We start from the raw sequence: 18974 nt of genomic DNA, 5'->3' as shown, positions 1-18974 counted from the left end.
ATCAAAACTAGCAGAGTGTCAGATTCTCTGCCAAGGAGAACAGGTATCCATCACTGAATCAGTTCATCTTCTGGAGATAGTCTTTTGCCACCAAGTTGAGAGACCAGTTCTGCTTCTTGCCTTTCTTCTGTGCACAAAGAAAAATGCAGAAATTCAGTTCAGTGTACTCCTCCTTCCACACTCCCATTTACGACTTACTGTATATGAATAATTCACTCCAGCTCTAATTTACATGCTTAAAATTTGAGATCAAGAAATATAAAGCAGTCAGCAGATACCTGTGGCATACAGCAATTTAAGTAATTTAAACAGCTGTGGTCAGCCTTTGGCTTTGCCTCAGGCACATTCCTGTGGGCACCTCCAGTTATGGCGCTGTATTGGTGCCAGCAGTTGTGATTCCAGCATTAGTCTGATGTTTTCAGCGATGATGAATGCGTTGACATGGTAGGGTCACCTACAGGGCTGGTAGTTAAATAAGACAACACCCAGTAGTGGGGAATGCCTCTGAGGTGCAAAGGGGCCGCTGTATGCATCAGACCAATGAGAGAAAATGGCAGTTAAAAATACTGCTATCGAGAACAGCTGAAATGTGTGGAAGGGTATAAATCAAGCTCTACTAGAGAGACAAAGAGTATGATGGGAGATGACTTAAGCCTGTAAGTTCTGACTCAATACCACAGGCTGCTCGAGTTGCTGACTAGCTTCACATCTCCCATTCAGGAAGATTTGGGGAAAAAAAACCCGCAGTATTATTCTGTACTCTGGGAGACATACAGTTGTGTCTCAGTGTGCAGAAACCTGACACATGATAAGTAAAAATAAACCTTATTTGAGGTGTTTGTTTGCATTTGCACTTTTAAATCTTTGCTTCTTCCACCATACTTTTGTATTTCTCTGACGTGTGTAGTTTTAATTAGAGGGTATGGCTGCCCACAAGGGAAGTCTCTATAACTAATGACAGAGTGGTTACCCTGCAGTAGGCAGAGGAGGGGGCAACAGTTCTCAAGGACTGCTAAAGACACTTTCTATGAACTCTGATTTCATTCTGGAGTTCACACAGAGCAAGAGAAGAGAGTGTTTTCTCAATTTTGTGTGCCTTTTATGTGTGTATGTGTATTTTTTAAAAATAAACTTTCCTGAGATACGCACAGTAAAGTCATTTCTCTGGAGTCAGATTTCACCCACTGTCTGAGAGTTTCAAGAACTGTTACCAGAGTATGCTTTGCTCTCTGCTGCTTGGAAGGATCACGTAGCCAAACTAGATTACTTAAATAGTATAAGGGAAGATGATATGAAGGAAAAGTCCTTTACATCTGTTTATTTCTTTCTCTCAATGTTTTGAGAGAAACTGTTAACAGAAAATCCTTTTATTGGGCACAGTCAAGTAACAGCAGCCCAAGTATCTGTTTTCCCTGCACTCCTAACTCCTTGAACCAAAACAAGTTGTCAAATGGTACTTTCTTACTTGTCTCCAGTATTCTAGGAGGTGCTAATAAAGACCAGCTATTGCTGAATTACTGAGTTTATGTTCCAGCCTTCTCTGAACGGCTCCTTTGAGACCAATGAACCTTAACATGGTCACATTTCTAAATGTTAAGCCATTCTTATCTTCAATCTGAGCCAGCCCCTGCTTGTTTAAACACTTCCTGTAATGAGGCACATGTTGATATAGGCAGAGCCCAGCCTCTAGCTATTTCCCACTTGAGAGAATTATTGTTAATACCTTTTTCACTGACATTTTCATTGTTGGCAAAGTTCATAATACCAACACAAAAAAATAGCCAATATTTATGCACAGCTGTAGGTTTTCACAGCACTTTACAAGGATAAGAAGGAGTATTTCCTGAAATGGGCAGCCTACCTCTCTGAATATTTTGCTTCTAAATACTAAAGACGTGCTGCTTTACTGTGCTCAGTTTGTTATTTGTACAGTTTTCAAAGTGAGGGACTAGGAAGACATCATTCATTGTAGGGACCTTATTCACAGATCACTGAAATACAGCATTGTCACCTGCTGGGAAAACAGGGAACTGACAGACCACAGGGAGAGGGAAGGTAAACTTGAAAACTTCAGTGCTTTTCCTCTGTTCCTGACTGTTTAAATCCTGTTGCTCACTGAATTGCTGTAATAACCTCAGTGTCCACCTTTTGAGTAAGGCCATCAGTGATGGAGAAGACAAGTCACTCAGAAAGGCGAGCACCAGAAACTGTAATCACTGACAGGAGCAAAACACGGTGCACTCAGATAGGTGAACTGTTTTTCACTGCTGTACCTTGCTTTGAGAATATTCAACAGTCCCTTTCACTATCTTTAGACTGGCAAACAGTGGAAAGGAAAAATTTGCATCCCTCAGCCATAGTCCTCATCTCATTCCTCTCAGTTCTTCAGAATACTTTGAAGTGTGAACTGTCGTTGTATCAAGCTGTGACTAATAGGTTTTTGTGTGTTCTCTCCACACAGATTGAGAAGTTGCAAAATCAAATTGAAAAAGAGAAGCAAAGTAATCAAGATCTGGAAACCTTGAGTGAAGAATTGATAAAAGAGAAAGAACAGCTACAAGTTGTCATGGAGACACTAAAAGCTGACAAAGACAGACAGGTACAAACTTTACGAATGTAATCTAAAAGCATATGCTCAGTAGTGGCAATTTGCTGATGCCATGTAGAGCCCCTGGTTCTCTCAGGGATACAGGGCAATTTGAGAGCTATTGCATGTAGGCTCAACTTGTTCAAATGTAGGTAAAACATTTCTTTGTGCAAAAAAGCCCAATAGCTACTACTTCTCTTGTTTCCATAAGGGCATCTTCAGGCTGTTGTAAGAAGATCTTTCCTCTTTGGGAAAAAAGCCTTGGATCCTACTAAACGGGCAGTGACTGATTTTAGGATGTGCAAATAAAATCCCATTTTATTGCAGAAGAATCTGCCAGATGGATGTCCTGTATGCTTTTTCTTTCTTTAAAAGATGCTGAGAGAACATTTATATCTTCTGGATTGATATTTTAAATGTCCTTCAGCTTTTAATGTTATGTTACAGTTCATGTGCAATGCCTCAAAACTACTCTTATTATAGGTTCATGCAAAGTATCATCTGCATTAAGCAGACCAATGAAGAAAATCCATACACAGATCCTTGGTAGCTGGGATGTGTATTTTCAACATTTATTGGAATTTACTCCAAGATTTGTGGGATGGAGGTTAAATACAAAATCTCTTATGTAGTGCTTTTCATCCTGAAGCATTCTTACACAGGCTTCTACCTGGGAAATTGCACTTTACCACCAAAGTCGTACATTTCAGAGCACATACGGACTTTTTGAGGTTGCAGTTGATGAATGATTCACAGGTAGGGTAAGAAGTAAAAACAGAAGTCAGTCACCGGAAAAGGGCAGATTCTGATTTTTCAGGCACAACTCCTGCTTCATTTTTGGGGATGTTGTCTAGATAAGAATCAGATGCAAATTAAAGTCTAAATTGCAATTTCTTCAGATGGAATTTGGCCAGAAGGTAAAGGCTTTTACAGAAAGTGTATCCTTAATGAGATCTATAATTGCTAGAAAAAAAACTTCTGGGGATCTGAAGTCTTATCAGGGAAAATTTGTGTCTTCAGATCCCAGAGACAGGAATGTAAACCTAAACAGAAAGGTAACGTTTATTAGGAGTGATTCATAATGAAACTTCCTCTCCGAGGTGTTCTCTGAAAGTCTATTGTCCACTTTTTCTCTCTGCTTAGATCTTATCTGGTAGGAAGAATACAAAACCGATTTTTTGTTCATTAGAGTACCAAGATACCAGAGGTAACATTTTTTTCATTAGTTTGGATTGTTGGTAATCAGGGAAAACTGTTGTGAAATTTTTCTTGTGTTAAAGAGATGTTTTTGTTAACCAAGACTAAATTAAAGCATATGTTGTAAGGTGGATGAGTAGCATTTGCATTTTTTTTATTGTTTATGTAGATAAAGGACCTTAAACAAGAAAATGATCACCTTAATCAAGTGGTGTCATCTCTGAGACAAAGATCTCAAGTGAGCAGTGAGGCAAGAGTAAAAGATATTGAAAAAGAGAACAAGATCCTCCATGAAACGGTTACAGAAACTAGTACCAAACTGAACAAGTTGGAATTTGAGAAGAAACAATTGCAGAAGGATTTGGACCAGGTTAAAGAAAAAGTGGAAAGAGTGGAAGAAATGGAAAAAGAGCTCCATCGTCTGGAGAGGGAGAATGAGCAGCTCACAAAGAAGGCAGCAGCGATGAAAATAGTGACAGAGAAAGTCGAAGTTCTTGAGCAGGAAAATGGAAATCTGGAAGTGGAAAATAGGAAACTAAGAAAATCACTGGACACATTGCAGAATCTTTCTATCCGTCTAGGGGACTTGGAAAGGGACAACAAGCAATTGGATGAAGAAAATCTGGAGCTTAGGAGAGTGGTGGAGACAATGAGATTTACCAGCATAAAAGTGGCACAAATAGAGGCAGAAAATAAAGATTTGCAGAGGGAGAAAGAGGACTTAAGGAAGAATGTAGAAATGTTAAAAGCGTTGAGCAAAAAGTCAGAGAGGCTGGAGCTAAGCTATCAGAGTATCAACTCTGAAAACCAGAGACTTCAGCAAATGCTGGAGAACAGCAACAAAAAGATTCAGGAGCTAGAAAAAGAAGTACAGGGAATGGACAATGAAAATCAGGTCCTTCAGAGAAACCTTGAGGAGCTAAAGATTTCTGCCAAACAGCTAGAGAGGTTAGAAAAGGAGAACAATACCCTAGAACAAGAAGTATCTCAGCTTGAGAAGGACAAAAAAACGCTGGAGAAAGAAACAAAACGGCTTTGGCAACAAGTGGAGTTGAAAGATGCCATTTTGGATGACAGTACAGTAAAGCTGGCAGTTGCTGAGAAAGAAAACAAGACACTAGAAAAGGAAATTGCTCGATTCAGAGATTCATCCAATAAGCTGAAAGAATTTGAAAAGGACAATAAAGACCTCATAAAGCAAGCTACAATTGATAAAAGAACACTAGCTACACTGAGAGAGGTAAGCAAAATAATACTACAGGTTTCAGTACGCTTCTAGTCTTTTTCATCTCTGTGAAGTAGCAAATAAAGTCATCTGTCCTATGACCGATTCTTGACAGCCTTACTGGGCATCACTGGATAGTGTTGCTTTGGAACGTGGAACCTTCCAAGAACTGCAACGTACTACTTTGTGTCCACAAACATAGCGTCTCCAAATGACATCTGTCTTCATGCATAATAGGGTGTTAACACAGCTCCCACATTGTAGCTGTAACCAAAGACTTTGATGCTTTCTCAAATTCTGACTTCAAAATTTTTGGTTACAGGAGAGCTTCCAGTAAGGGAGATGGTCTCTTAACCTTAGAAATGAGAACACTTGTTGAGGACATATTAACATCCCAGTTCTAATGCAGACATAGCTGGGACAAGACCTGTCCCAGGTGACCAACCTGACCTTCTCAGTAACAGCTGCACCGAGCTTTGCTTTACATCTTTCTACAGAGTGAAAGCATCCTAAGCAGCTCTGTTGTTAAGCAGCAGCGATCTCTTCCAGCAGCCCTCTCCACTTCAGCATGCGGCATTCACACTTTTCCTAGTAGTCATCTTTTAAAAAACACACGGTACGCATTAGGACCTTGACAAGCTAACAATTTGTGTGCCAGCTTCTGCTACTTTTGTGAATGGCCTGTGAGCTGATTCAGGTTATTGCAGCTTTCTCTGATGGCCTGCTGCACCTGCTGTTGTCCTAGCAGAAACAGAATTCCCTGTGAAAGAACATTCAAATTAAAATTGTCAACGCTACAGTAGCTCAGTGAAATGAGTAAGTTCAGTAAGGCTAATGCAATTACTTACTTGGAGATTTCCTTTGCTTTTAGTTTTTGAAGCAGTGGTGTAATTTTCTGGATGAAATTTTTTTTACCAGAAATGCTTTAAACAGTCCCAAGTTGTTTCTATCCAGCTTTCCTTAAAAATACATTGAGTAATAGCTTTTCTGAGAAGACATCTTTTTAATATTTCCCTTCTCAGACATCTGCAGACTTCCAGTGATGTAGCACATGAATAAGCATATCTTCTCCTTTTCTCACTTATCTTCTACAGATTCTATAGAAGGAGCTCATGGATATTCAAGAAGGGACCTGTTTTTAGACTATAAACTAATGTTGACCTTAGCATTTTTCCTTGCCATTTAAACAGCTTGGCTAGGTTTGTGATAGCACAGAACTGTTGACTACTTACAGTTTTACTTTTTTGTATGACTAGTATTACCTTTTTGTTTGTTTTACTCTTGCTTCTGTTTGATATTCAGATTATCTTTTCTTACTTGAAATGCTTCAGTAATTTTGTTGTCCTTTCCCCATGCCTTGTCTAAGAAAACTTTTGAACAAATATGAGCAGTGTAGATCTTCATGATCCCTTTGCATTTCAGAAAATTTTAAACATCTGTAATATTGGAACTTGGCAATGCACCAAAAATGATCTGTCCTTTAAACAAATGGGCTGGTTCTATGTCTTTTAAGGTTATTTCCACATAAAGCACTTTTCTGGCATAAAAGCAAAGCATTGCCCATACATCTCATAGCAGGGCTCTGTCAAGTGCCCTTCTCATATGACCTCTCTTTCTAGTTCTGCTTAAGTTTCTCTAAGAAACCTAAATGAAACCAGAATGCACCCATAGATACGAGAGTAAGTAACCAAGTGGAGATCTGTAGTCTCCAGAGCTGTCCTGTCACATATGCAGCAATATAATTACGGTTTTATAATTTTGCCAGTGATTTTCCATATGTCAGAAAGTCAGAGTCAGTAGTGGAAATGTGTAAGTCCTTTGGTGACAAATCTTAACCATGTTATCTCAGAAAAATTCCATACTGAAGTCCTGTCACTTCTGTGTGTGTGCCAGCCTAGGCTGGACTTTTTGGCAGGGCTTTTCATCCTAGTTTCTGGTTGGACTCAGAGAGGTGGGAACTCCCTCTGCTGGTGCCGTGTTCACTGTCCTGCACACATCCCATCTGCTGGCAGGTGGGCAGGATGTCTCCTGTCCTGTACGTGTCCCCTTTTTTTGGCAGATGGGCAGGATGCCCGTGTTGGCAGAAGTAATTCAGTACAGTGAGTAAGACAAAGGTCAAAGATAGTGTTCTTCAGATTTATTCTGAGTAAGCTATAAATAAAAGCAATCAGTTTAATCAAGGCTTCAGCTACCACTAATGAATAATTTTAACTGACCTTCTTGGGACTAGGATTTTATCCAATGACTTTTTAGTATCCTTTAAAAAAAAACTATTGTACTGGATAATTATCACTATCCTTTGCAGAGCAACTAATCGTTAAGTCCTATTACAGGATTTGGTTCTGGAGAAGCTGAAGAGTCAACAGTTGTCTAGTGAGCTGGACAAACTGAGCCAGGAACTGGAGAAGATAGGATTGAGCAAAGAGCTGCTGCTACAAGATGACAATGGCAATGATGACACGTGAGGAAACTGAGCTCTTCTTGTCATTCTTTTGACTCTGCAGGCTTTTCTTCAGCCAAACTCTTAGGCCCTTTGCCTTTTGATTCAATTCTCATCTGTCTCACTTCAGTTACCCTTACTTATTTTGGACATAAAGCATATTTTTCTGTAGCAAGCTTGGCAGTATACTGCAAGCTTTGCCACCCCTTTTCTTGGTAGGAAGGAAGAAATGTCATTCTCTCTCCATGCTAGCCAGTATTATCACAGTACCCTTGTAGACCAGCTGGGTAGCTATTCTAATGATCCACGGTATAGATTTCTCCTGGTATTCTCTTCACAAGTAATAATAGTGTCTAAGAGTAGTCAGGCATTGGAATGGGTTGCCCAGGGAAGTGGTGGAGTCACCATTCCTGGGGTTGTTTAAGGAAAGTTTGGACCTGGTGCTTAGGGACATGGTTTCGTGGGTGACATTGGTAGTAGGGTGATGGTTGGATCAGATGATCTTGGAGGTCTTTTCCAGCCCTAACAATTGTATGATTCTGTCAATTAGTTGGTGTGCGTCGTGACTTTGGGTAGTTGGTGATCCAGCCACCTGTTATTATAAACATAGATGTTGCCTAAGAAATTATTGATCGCAAGTCCTAGAGCCATGAACAAAGAAACTCCAATGACACGTGTGTACAGGCCTCTTGGGTAAGAGCTAGTTAGAGAAACATACCTATATTGCAGGAATCTTTAGGGACTATTGCTGATTTTTCTTCTTGTCCAAAATGTACAATAAAGATATGAGAAGAAATTTCTGCAGTGTAATTAAGGGAAAAAATAGAAAAAAAATATATTCTTAAGTTATGTAGTCCTTAGATATCTCTATAGGACCATGTTGGTTGTAACCCCCATTCAAATTGATCAGATTCTCCTAAAGCAGCTTCTCTAGCTATAATATATCAGCAGAGGTCTGCAGCAGTAGGGGAAAACATGTTCCTGAAGCAAACACATGCAATGTAACGTGATGGTATTTGGAATGGATGAAGGCAAAGTCTCCTACATAGATGGTGGCTCATTTCACAGTGGTAGATATTAGAAAGCTATTCTCATGTCTTTCAGAAAATACAAGATTCTGGAGAGCAAAACTGAATCAGCACTAAAAACAACACTAGCTGTGAAAGAGGAAAAGATTGCAATGCTGGAAGCTCAAGTGAAAGACTATTTGAAGTTGAACCAGCAGTTACAGAATGATCTAAATGTGGTAAGAGTGGTTCTGCATATTCACATGCGTTTCATAACTGAGCAAGAACAAGTTGCCTGTACGTTTTTCCCCCACCACATACACACACTTCCCAAAAAAACCTTTTGGGCCTGCCTTTGTTCTCTTGCCCCATTTAATATAATGGCACCAATTTCAGCAAAATTACCGGGCTGGGATCTATGACAGAATTTCTCAAGGTAAGGACCACCTGCATATCTGTTTCTTCATGTTTTTTCTTCACTGCCACAGTGTTGTTTTTCTGCCTTATGTTTCTCAGCCTATGCTTTCATTAAACTGTGCTTTAAACTTCCCACCTAAAACCAGCCTGTTTGTTAGGTGACAGTGTGCTTGAGTCAAAAGGCACCTGACTGGAAGCCAACGGACATGGATTTCTCCACCTGTCTGTGTGTCAGCATCCCTGTTTGTGAAGTGAGGGGAACAGTTCTTGAATCCCTTTAAGTGCCTACAGTGAAAGAGAAGAACTTCACATCCTATATTTGTTAATGTAAAATCCCACTGTTAAATCAGTAGTGAAGGTTGTTCCTCGTTGGCTTATGCAGGTAAAGAAGGACTTCGATGCACTTAAGCAGACTCAACCGGATGGGCAGCATACTCAGAATTCACTGAGGTACTCTACAGAGAAACTAATTCCCAACCACCAGATGAATGAGAAATTGGAAACAGGACAACGAGAAGCAACTATGGAGCTGCTGAAACTGAAAGACAGGGCAATTGAACTGGAAAGGAATGTAAGCCTTCTATTTCCTGTAATCCCTCAGACTTCCCTTGTGACCACGAGTGGGTTGTTGGGACCTGGCTTTTTGAGTTCACAGGAATCTGGTGGGGTTTTCTGGAGCACCTAAGTCTACTAAATTCCTCTGGTATCTCTCAGGGCTCCATGGGACTTTAATGTCTTGTATAGTATCTCCACAGGGACAAACCCTGGGCGTATCATCTGTCCTGTCTTCATTTAATGCTAGGAAGAGTTTGCTTTTTTATATTTATTGCAGAATGATCATCACTAACTCTCATCTTTGATAGGAGTATAAATGATCAGGACAGCCATTTCAATTCTTCCTGTTATCCCCTTCAAATCCCAATCTCTCTTTCAGAATGCAGCTCTGCATACTGAGAAGCAGTTGCTTAAAGAACAACTGAAGCATTTGGAAACACAGAATGTCTCCTTCAACAATCAGATCCTGACACTACAGAAGCAAAACATCTTCCTTCAGGAACACAATACTGCCTTGCAGACGCAGACAGCCAAACTTCAGGTCAGGACAACCTTGTATTTCTGTGCCAGGAGATTGGATTGCATTCTAATAGCGTGGAGAAGATAATAGCTGACAAGAAAATGTTTATATTAGTAGGCCAATGTAGTAATGTAAAGATGAGGTCCATAAAGTGGAGCTTAAATTGAGATCTAAATTTCTCCAAGCTAGGAGGGAAGTTGAGTTTTTAACTACTATATGGACTTAGATTTATTAAAAATGTAGTTCTTTTGAGAAAAAAAATCTTAAAATTAATTAATCATGCAGCAAAATCCAGATGTGTTACTTCAGAAGCTGCACTAAAATATGATATATGCTATTTTTTCTGTTAATGCCATGTCTATAAAAGAGCTTGGAAGAAATGGGAAGAGAACACAAGTCAGATCCAAAGAGGCATTGTAGGAATGGGTTCTGATCACAAGTTTCAGACTTTCAGACAAAATATGAAGGTTGCCAGTTGAAAGCAGATATTCTTAAATATTACTTCTAATTTTGGAATTAAAAAATGTAATTTGAGAAAGAGAACAGTTCTAAAGGACTGCTTTGGATTAGTTCTCATGTTTTTATTATGTGGATTTCCCTTTTTTCTTCAAGCTTTTCAAGTTGCATGTTCTCAGAGTTTTTACTTAATTCTCAGTTGCAACTGAAGTGTACAAGCAACATAAAAAATCAGTGCACCCACCTATCTACTGAAATCAGCCTTGTTAGAAGTGCTGTCCCCATACATAATGGTGCAGTTGATTTTGTTGAGTTGGGGTGAAATTACATTTTCATTACCAGTACATAAATGTGGAATAACGTGAGCTTTTGTACCTTATTGTTAGAGATACAGTTAAGATGCAAGTATTCCAGTTCATCTGGGTCTTCAGTCTCAAGTTCTTCTGCTAGTATAACGGTGTTGTTCCAGTTAGAAAGTTATCTTGATATATATCAGACTGCTGCTAACATGTTGCATACTATAGGTATATATATATATTTATACACGCAGGCACACATACTATGCTGTATACTACCAGCGATACTGAAATAATGCCCAACCATCCATAAATGTGTTAACTCCAGGAAACAATGGATGTTTTCTTGATTAACTGTATGCAGGTATAATGTGCTACTGCATGTCTATTGTATGTACCAGTAGGTGTAAGTAACGCTTGCTTTTTATTTGAGAAACTTTAGGTAGAAAATTCAACCCTCAATTCCCAGAGTGCTTCACTGATGGCCCAGAATACGTTACTCCAAAATCAACAGACAGCCAAGGAGAATGAGAATGAAAATTTGCTGAAACAGAAGGAGCAGCTCAAAGCTGAATATGAATCATTGCTTCAAGACCATGAACACCTTGCTTCATTGCATGAACGGCAGTCCACAGAATATGAAATGCTGATAAACCAGCACAGCTGTCTGAAAACATTGCACAAAAACCTGGACCTGGAACACAAAGGTCTGGGGGAGAGGTATGCTCACTGTTCAGTGCAGTTGTGTAGCTGGAATGTGCCTGTGTTACGATCTTAGTCTTAAGTGTTGATCTCTAATTATAAACAGAAACTACTGTTTTATTAGAGTAAGTTGTTCCTTTGAAAAAGTGTTGTCATATTCTTGCCATCATTAGGAGATTAGATGAAAATACTTGAAAAGCTGTAGATACCAGGCCTTTGAAGGTAGCAGACCACAAATGACCGATGATACTTAGAGAATGTGATTGAGTCTTGGGGATGCTTAGTCAGAAGTAACTTAAATCCCTTTACTATGCTTAAGGATCTACAATATAATAACATATACCCTTTAAAAAGAGTTTTCCTGTTCTACCAGGAGATATCTTTTGTAGTCATACAGTGAGGTCTGTAAGTCAGCTGGGTAATTACCTAAGTACAAGCTTCTTGGCAAACAGTATAAATGAGGATAGTGTGTGCATTCAACCTCATGACAAAGGAGGCTCTCTGATGGAAGCTGTATTGGGCTAGTTCTGAGAGAGCGGTGTATTTTTTTTTCCTCATTCTTGCAGTCTAAAGCTTCTCCTTCAGGCCCTTCAGTTGAATTGTGAAATCAGACTATTCTGTTTATTATTTAGTTGCTAGTTACTGTCATTTTCTGACAGTTGTTCATAGATTGAACAATATAAATACTGTACCATGACATGAATGCCACTCTACCTTAAAACTTAAAAAAAATAATTAAAAAAAGAAATCAGTGGTCTTCCTCAAAATATCGGTATTGAGATTCAGTTTCTGTGCAAGACCACAAGTTGGGTTCATAGCAAGTCAATAGTGATCCTTGAGGGTGGACTAAAACCTGGTGCTAAGCTTTTCTTTCTCAAACACAAAGAAGCAGGCACTATAATGCACAATAGATTTTTGATGAAGTATAGAAGTGAACCTATTGTGGTTAAAGTGTCCACCAGGCCTGTGTGACAGGACAGCTGCATGGCTGTCAACTAAATGAGCTGTAAGTGATTACACAGACCCTGTTGCTGCTTACCAAGTCTCTCAGACTGATTAATGGATCTCTTTGATGCAGGTGTTGCTTAAGAGTATCACGCTGCGGTGTGTAGAGGCAGTTTGCTGGATTCCTTCTTTTATTGATGACTACCAACTATTAAACAGCTGTGACCTAAGAAAAAAGCGGTTTTCTAAAAACAAGTTATCTCTAGTGATAAGTGGTCAGATCGCCTTTGTACAAATTAACAGTTTGGACTTTGTTACTGAGATGTGACTGTCAGTGAGAGATGTCCCAGGGGAGCAGATGGTGACCTTCTCTGTACTCAAAGCAGGTTGATTTTGACAGTTTTAAGAGTGCAGTGTCCTTCTCAGCAGGTCAGTCTCAAAGGATACTTGTCAAGGTGATTTGTCCAAGGACAGCCTGTGTCTCCATGTCTCCATTTGGCTGTCAGGAAGAAGAGACAAGCCACTACTTTTTTTTTTCTTCTTCTTCTTCCTTTTTTTTTTTTTTTAATAATGTGCTATATACAGTTCAGCTGGCTGAAAGGGACAGAGGGGAGGAAAACAGCTTTGAGAAAACTGCTTTTGTCTGCCACACTGGAGCATTTAATTGCTAAGATGAAACCTCTCACATTTAACCTTCAGCTAGAATGCACCACCTGTTAAATTTTCCTCGTGTAGTGCAGCTGAGAAGTTTGCTTTTGCGGTGTCTGAGACTGAAGTTCTCTGAGGCTTTGCTTGTCCCATCTCCAAGATACTAGTTTTCCTCGGTTGGTGACAGCTTGTAATCATAGTTCCATTACTTAAGGTAGAACTGCACTCCTGCACAGACCTGGGGCTGCAGCTCATGTCATAAAAAAGCAACTTCAGTTAGGTTTTGGACTCCCAACTCTGTGTAGGCTAATGTCAGTGAAGTTAGTGTAGGTCATGCTGATGCATTCTGACCACAGTCAGAATATTTTCTGCACCTGAGCAAACTTCATTAAACCTCCCTCGGCTGTATCTGCATAATACTCGCCCTGCAGTGTGGATTTAGTAATGGGTTGTGTGAAATGGCCTGTCCTAGCTCAGCAAACCACAGATATGTGGGTTTGACTTAGAAAGGAAAAGTGAGTTAGTATGTTAGGACCATTTACCATTAATAGCAGTTTCTTGACTGCAGCATTTGGTTGACTGTCTCAGTGAGCACAGAGAGGCTGGACTCTTTTGCCTGCATTTTTTAAAAGTTACTTAACATATTGCACATTACTAAGGGAAATAACTTACTAACTACAATTGATTGGCAGATGCTTGAACATTTTTTTGTGGCTTACTCTGGAGAGCTCTGTAATTCTACAGAGATACTGGAAAAATTCACCTCACTGGAAAAACAGAGTTCCTGCTGTTCAAGGTTACATGTTGCAGGGTTATGTTACCAATGCTGGCTGGTAATTAGATTTATGGGTTCCCCTTGCTACTTGTTTTTTTTTTTTTTTATCATAGCTGAGCATTTTTTTTAAAGTTTCCTCAGTCACAAACACCTACCAACAGTGTTTTTGCTAGCAAAGCAGCTGAAAGAGTGAAAACCAAAAGGAGTAAAGAGGAATGTGATTTCTCAAGTCCAGGAATGGACTGTGTCAGAACCAAAGTGCACATATAAGAAAATGTTTTAACAAACCTTCTTCCCATGTGTCTGGGACTGATGCTTAAAGAAATGGAGGGAGCATGAGAGATGAATAGCCTACAGGCTAGGGTGCGTTTCCTGGTGGTAAAGCTTGTCAGGTGGCACAAATCCTGCTTAAACCCTCCATACCGAATCTGGAATACAGATACATTTTGCTTGGGGATTTCAGTAGGGCTCCAGAGATGCAGAATCACTTGCATTTTTGTACAGACTCGTGTTTCTTACCTGTCCCTGGTATTTAGGGAAGCAGCTGTGGTCTATCTCAGGAGCTCTCATGCTCAAAGGCAACATGTAGACATGGACCAGGATGGTAAAACTTGACCAGTATACTGCTTCCCTCTAAGCAGCCCTCATTAAAAACAGACTGCTTGGGTAAAAATGAACAAACAGAGTAGCCCTATCAGAGGGAAATGGCAAAAGAATTCACAGCACAGTTTCTACAGAGGTGGCCACAGTAATCTCTGCCAAGAGATGGTGGATTTTGTCTTCTCAGACTCTGGATTGGCACACAGTTTCTTAAATCCTTCTTGGAGCTGGATGTGAAACATTCTGCTTTCAGGTTCTTCCATTTGTTGTACAGACATTGAATTTGAAATATCCTGGAGCTGAATGAAGGAAGAACAAATAAATAAGGTTAATTAAAACTCCACTGCTGCCACTGGGAATGAATAGTAAAAAGCAGCTTTTGTCTGGGAGACAGGTACTTTTCTGTGTGGCCCCTCAATGGGCTAGAATTTGGGACAGGCTGTAATCTGACCCTGAGATGAAGGCAATGGTAGCCTGAAAGAAAAACAAGTTGGCAGGAGTCAGTGTATTTGGTGCTGTCTGCTACTTTTGTTTTTGTTTTAAGTTTTAGTGGCTGCAGAACAGCCATGCTCTGCATTCATCTCTGCTGAGATGTCAGCAGTGGCTGACTGGACAAGTGCAGATGATGCTTGTTTGCTCTAGCTTGTTCAAGCATTGCTGTGTCTTCCACCCAGATGCTGTTTTAAAATTGCCCAAAATGATGCTTCTCTGTGACCAGTGCAGGTGTTTCTGTCAGGAGTATTTCAGGGCAATATCCCCTCATCATTCTCATGGAATAATGTGCTGGTGAGTTAACCCCACTGTACCAGTGTCTCCAGTGGTTTTTGCTTGTGTGTGCATGTGGGCACAGAACCTGACAGAGGCCACCACAGGAAAAAATCTGGGAAGAGATTGCTCTTTTATAAAGTGGTCTCAATCCACCTCATTCTGTGCAGTGTTTCTGAATGCAGGCAGCATAGCAGCTCCAGGGAGGCTGAGCCCACCTGACTGTGCTGTGCCACATGTCAGGGGAGCTGTTCCACAGCTCAGTTAGTTCAGTAGTCCAGAGATGGAAGTTTAAGACACAGTTGAAGGCATCTGCCCTCTCTGTGCACAGCTTCCTGTTCTCAAGGATTTTTATATGAAGTGTGTGTACCCAGATAACAGTGGAGGCCCCGTGCAGTGGTGGCCTGGACATGATCAGCAGTCTTGCTCTTGGATTTCTTATAATTGAACACGCATAGCCACTCAAGCAGGTAGCTTAACCCCTGCCTGCAGGTGTTTCTCTGTTGCCTCTTGCTGATATGTCCTCACCATGTCTGGAGTATGCAGGAGATTATTACCTATGCAGTATGCTGTTACCTATTCATATAACCCAGTATGCATTAAGTTATTCATTGCCCTGCTTTCTTCTTGTTTTTTGGCTGATGCATTCTGCTTTTCAGTCATGGTTTTGAAACCTGTCACTGACAGTTGTTTGTGAATGGGATTCCAGTTTAATGAAGTTCCTGCTTACCCTGGAGATTCAAATGCTTTTAACTAAATGGTGAGGATCTCGAAATTAATAAGGTTCTGACAATTGCATTTTGTTTTGTTTAAAAATATGTTTTTTTTTTCCAAGAGCCTCCCCATAGACTTGTAGACTAAGCTGAGTTTCCATGCATACTGTGGAATTCTTCAGTCTTCGTGGATCTTTAACCACACAAATTTGTACAAAACTAAGCAGACAGGAAAAATGTTTTCTGATGTTTGTGGTATTACCTATTAAGAAATCTTAAACTAGAGGAAGAAAAATGTAAAAGAGCAGAGAGTATGCTATTTCTCTTTTGTAGATACAACAGTTTAATGAAACACAAGGCAGAATTGGAAGAGTTGGAAACAGTCCTAAAAAATGAGAGAGAGGTTCTGCAACAAGAGAGGAGATCAAACGCAATAACCACTGGGGAAAATCAGAAGCTGAGGGAGGAATTGGACAGGTAAGGCTCCCCCACTAAATCCTTTTATTTATAATTGAAAAGTCAGTTATGCAAAAATACTCTGTTATTTTGCTGTGTTAATTATAGCTCCAGAATACCTTCATTAAAGTGTCTATTAATGTATCCTAATTTCTATCTTGTTAATTTTTGTTTAACTTGTTTTAGATTATCACCTTCATGGACAATGCCAACAAATACTGTTAACTGATGCTTCATATATGGCCTGATCCTGGGTCTTTTGCTTATTCAAAATACACTTCCACTTGTGTTTCCATTCACAGGTGTTTCTGTAATGGGGTATTTCCAACACCTGTCTTTAAGTAGAACTACAAATACACAAAACTCTCAGTAATATCTAGAATTGTGTGAAATGGTTTCTACCCATTTTTTCCTCACAAGACAAAGTGTATCATGTCTTTTACACAATATGCTTTAGTTCTAGGAGTTAATGTAGCTGTTTATATTCTGCGGCCAAGGGAAAGCTGCTATTTGTTAATCCTTGAGATTTAATTTTTGCTATTAAAAATGTGCTTAGTGATTCATATGATCGCTGGGTAACTGTTAACTCATGCCAAAACCCTTTATTGAGGTAGCACCCAAATTTACAAAACGCAACAGTAAAATGTACCCTCACACACACATTCCTACTTGGCTCTAGCCGTTACAACTGGTTCGGCGCCACTTTTGATACTACAAAGTCATTTTGAGAAAAAGTTTGGTACACGTAAGGGGTCAAAGTCATATCCAGTTCAAACAATGCCAGATTGAATCGCGTTTAAAAATCACACGTTCAGTTCAGTCACAAAGGTTTCAGGTAACTGTCTCAATTATACAGTACCTTAGAATGCTGCTGAGCTCTGCAAATATGTTTTCCTTGAGCTTCCTGTTTTCAACCCAGTTTCTCTAGAAACAAGGAAAAGCGTTGCAAAATGTTATTTGCAAAGGTGGAAGGCTTAGCTGGTCTGCCAGCAGATACAGAACTTAACCATTTTAATTTATCAATATTTATAATTTTATGCCTTCATAATTAGTAGACATTTTTAGATTTACCAAAAGATATAAAGGAATGCCGTAGTCTCATTTGCAACATTACAGTGTCATATTTATGCTCATATAAGACATTAATGCTCATATTTCATGTACCAAGAAAAGGAATCTGTTAGTTCTCTTTATTTGTGTCAAATAGAGCTGTCTTAGAATCAAAATGCTTTTAAATGCACCATACCTCAGAAATTCATCATGTGTTTGTTACACGTCAAGGAAATAGCATATTTATTTTTCATCTATTTTAATCTATCTTCTTTTAATTCTATTGCAGATATAAAGTATTTTGTAATGCTATTACAACTTTTTAATAAAATCTCATTACTTGCTCAGAGTAAAAATGTTTTTAGGAGTCTTTGGAACTCAATGTCTGATTCAGTGACAGCTGCATTCTTACAGTGTAGTCTTTGAATGTGAGGTACTTTGTATGAAGTGTTCTTCATAAGTCTGCTGGCTTTTTCATGTTTAGGGTGAATTTCTTGCACAGCCAACTAAAGGCAGAGTATGAAGGGCTGCATTCACACACTAAAGAGCTGAAAACTTCCTTGAACAACTCTCAGCTAGAACTGAATCGTTGGCAGGCTCGCTATGATGAGCTGAAAGAACAGCACCAGTCCATGGATATCTCTCTGACCAAGCTGGATAACCACTGTGAGGTGAGTAGCTATAGGTACTCCAGCTGCTGGATTTCTGTTAGAGTGCTAGCATCCAGTGTGTGGAGTTCTTGGTAAATGATTTATATGAAATTGAGCTATGGGTTTATAATGGCACCCTCATATACTTTAAAGTTTATGAATTTATATCCTAGGTTGCTGTGTTGTTTGTGTTAGCTTAATTGTGGTGCACCTTCAGGTAAGCCAACTGCAGAGAAGAGATTCATCTGTTTGTCTTGTTTAATAGCTGCTGTCACGTCTAAAGGGAAATCTGGAAGAAGAAAACCATCATCTTCTGAGTCAGATTCAGATGCTGAGCCAGCAGAATCAGATGTTACTGGAGCAGAACATGGAGAACAAGGAGCAGTATCATGAAGAACAGAAACAGTACATGTAAGAAAACAAAAAATTAGAATTGTGAAGCCTGAGGAAGTCTTTTAGACAAACAGAACATTAATCATCTATCGGTAGAAGGCACAATCGGTCTACTAGATATATACCCAGAAAAGGGGATGTTTAGGAGGAGGTAGATGTGATGGGGAGATGCTACAAAATTTATTTGCTTTGCCTTACCACAAAAGGATGTTTAGGAGACACTTGTACAAGCACAGCTCTTTTCAAATAATATAGATGAACCCATGTGGAAAACTTAGCTGTAGAAGGTGGAATGCTAAACCCATTGATGTTTCTTAAATGGTTCTGAAGAACTTGGAAAATAGCTGAACTTCAGCAGTAATGTAGTCATATTAGAATAATTCAATATTTTAGATTCCTGAAGATTAGCAAATATTCATACTCATGTAGTTTTTTCACATTTGTTTTACAAAAAATATTTCCAGTGATATTCTTTTTAAGTTTGCAAGTGTGAACATACGCCCCCCCCCCCCAAGCACAGCATGTTGTGCTTAAGATACTCTGTTTAAACATACTATATGTTTACAAAGAATCCTGT

The 18974-nt window shown here is 39.4% G+C and overlaps 1 protein-coding gene across 3 annotated transcripts in view; it reads left to right on the top strand.

The window, feature by feature from the left end:
- CCDC88C (coiled-coil domain containing 88C) overlaps nucleotides 1–18974 on the top strand; it is a 91886-nt gene that overhangs the window by 58984 nt on the left and 13928 nt on the right. For all 3 annotated transcript variants that reach the window (XM_035327404.1, XM_035327405.1, XM_035327403.1), the window contains exons 14-23: nucleotides 2462–2599; nucleotides 3954–5024; nucleotides 7343–7470; nucleotides 8554–8695; nucleotides 9256–9444; nucleotides 9808–9969; nucleotides 11143–11420; nucleotides 16182–16325; nucleotides 17839–18025; nucleotides 18270–18415. In XM_035327404.1, coding sequence (XP_035183295.1) covers nucleotides 2462–2599; nucleotides 3954–5024; nucleotides 7343–7470; nucleotides 8554–8695; nucleotides 9256–9444; nucleotides 9808–9969; nucleotides 11143–11420; nucleotides 16182–16325; nucleotides 17839–18025; nucleotides 18270–18415 — 2585 coding nt within the window. The remainder of the gene's footprint in view (nucleotides 1–2461; nucleotides 2600–3953; nucleotides 5025–7342; nucleotides 7471–8553; nucleotides 8696–9255; nucleotides 9445–9807; nucleotides 9970–11142; nucleotides 11421–16181; nucleotides 16326–17838; nucleotides 18026–18269; nucleotides 18416–18974) is intronic.

Source organism: Oxyura jamaicensis, chromosome 5, assembly GCF_011077185.1.
Source record: "Oxyura jamaicensis isolate SHBP4307 breed ruddy duck chromosome 5, BPBGC_Ojam_1.0, whole genome shotgun sequence".
NCBI classification, from domain to species: domain Eukaryota; kingdom Metazoa; phylum Chordata; class Aves; order Anseriformes; family Anatidae; genus Oxyura; species Oxyura jamaicensis.
Note: the sequence above shows the minus strand (reverse complement) of the source record. Positions and strands in the feature narration are given on the sequence as shown.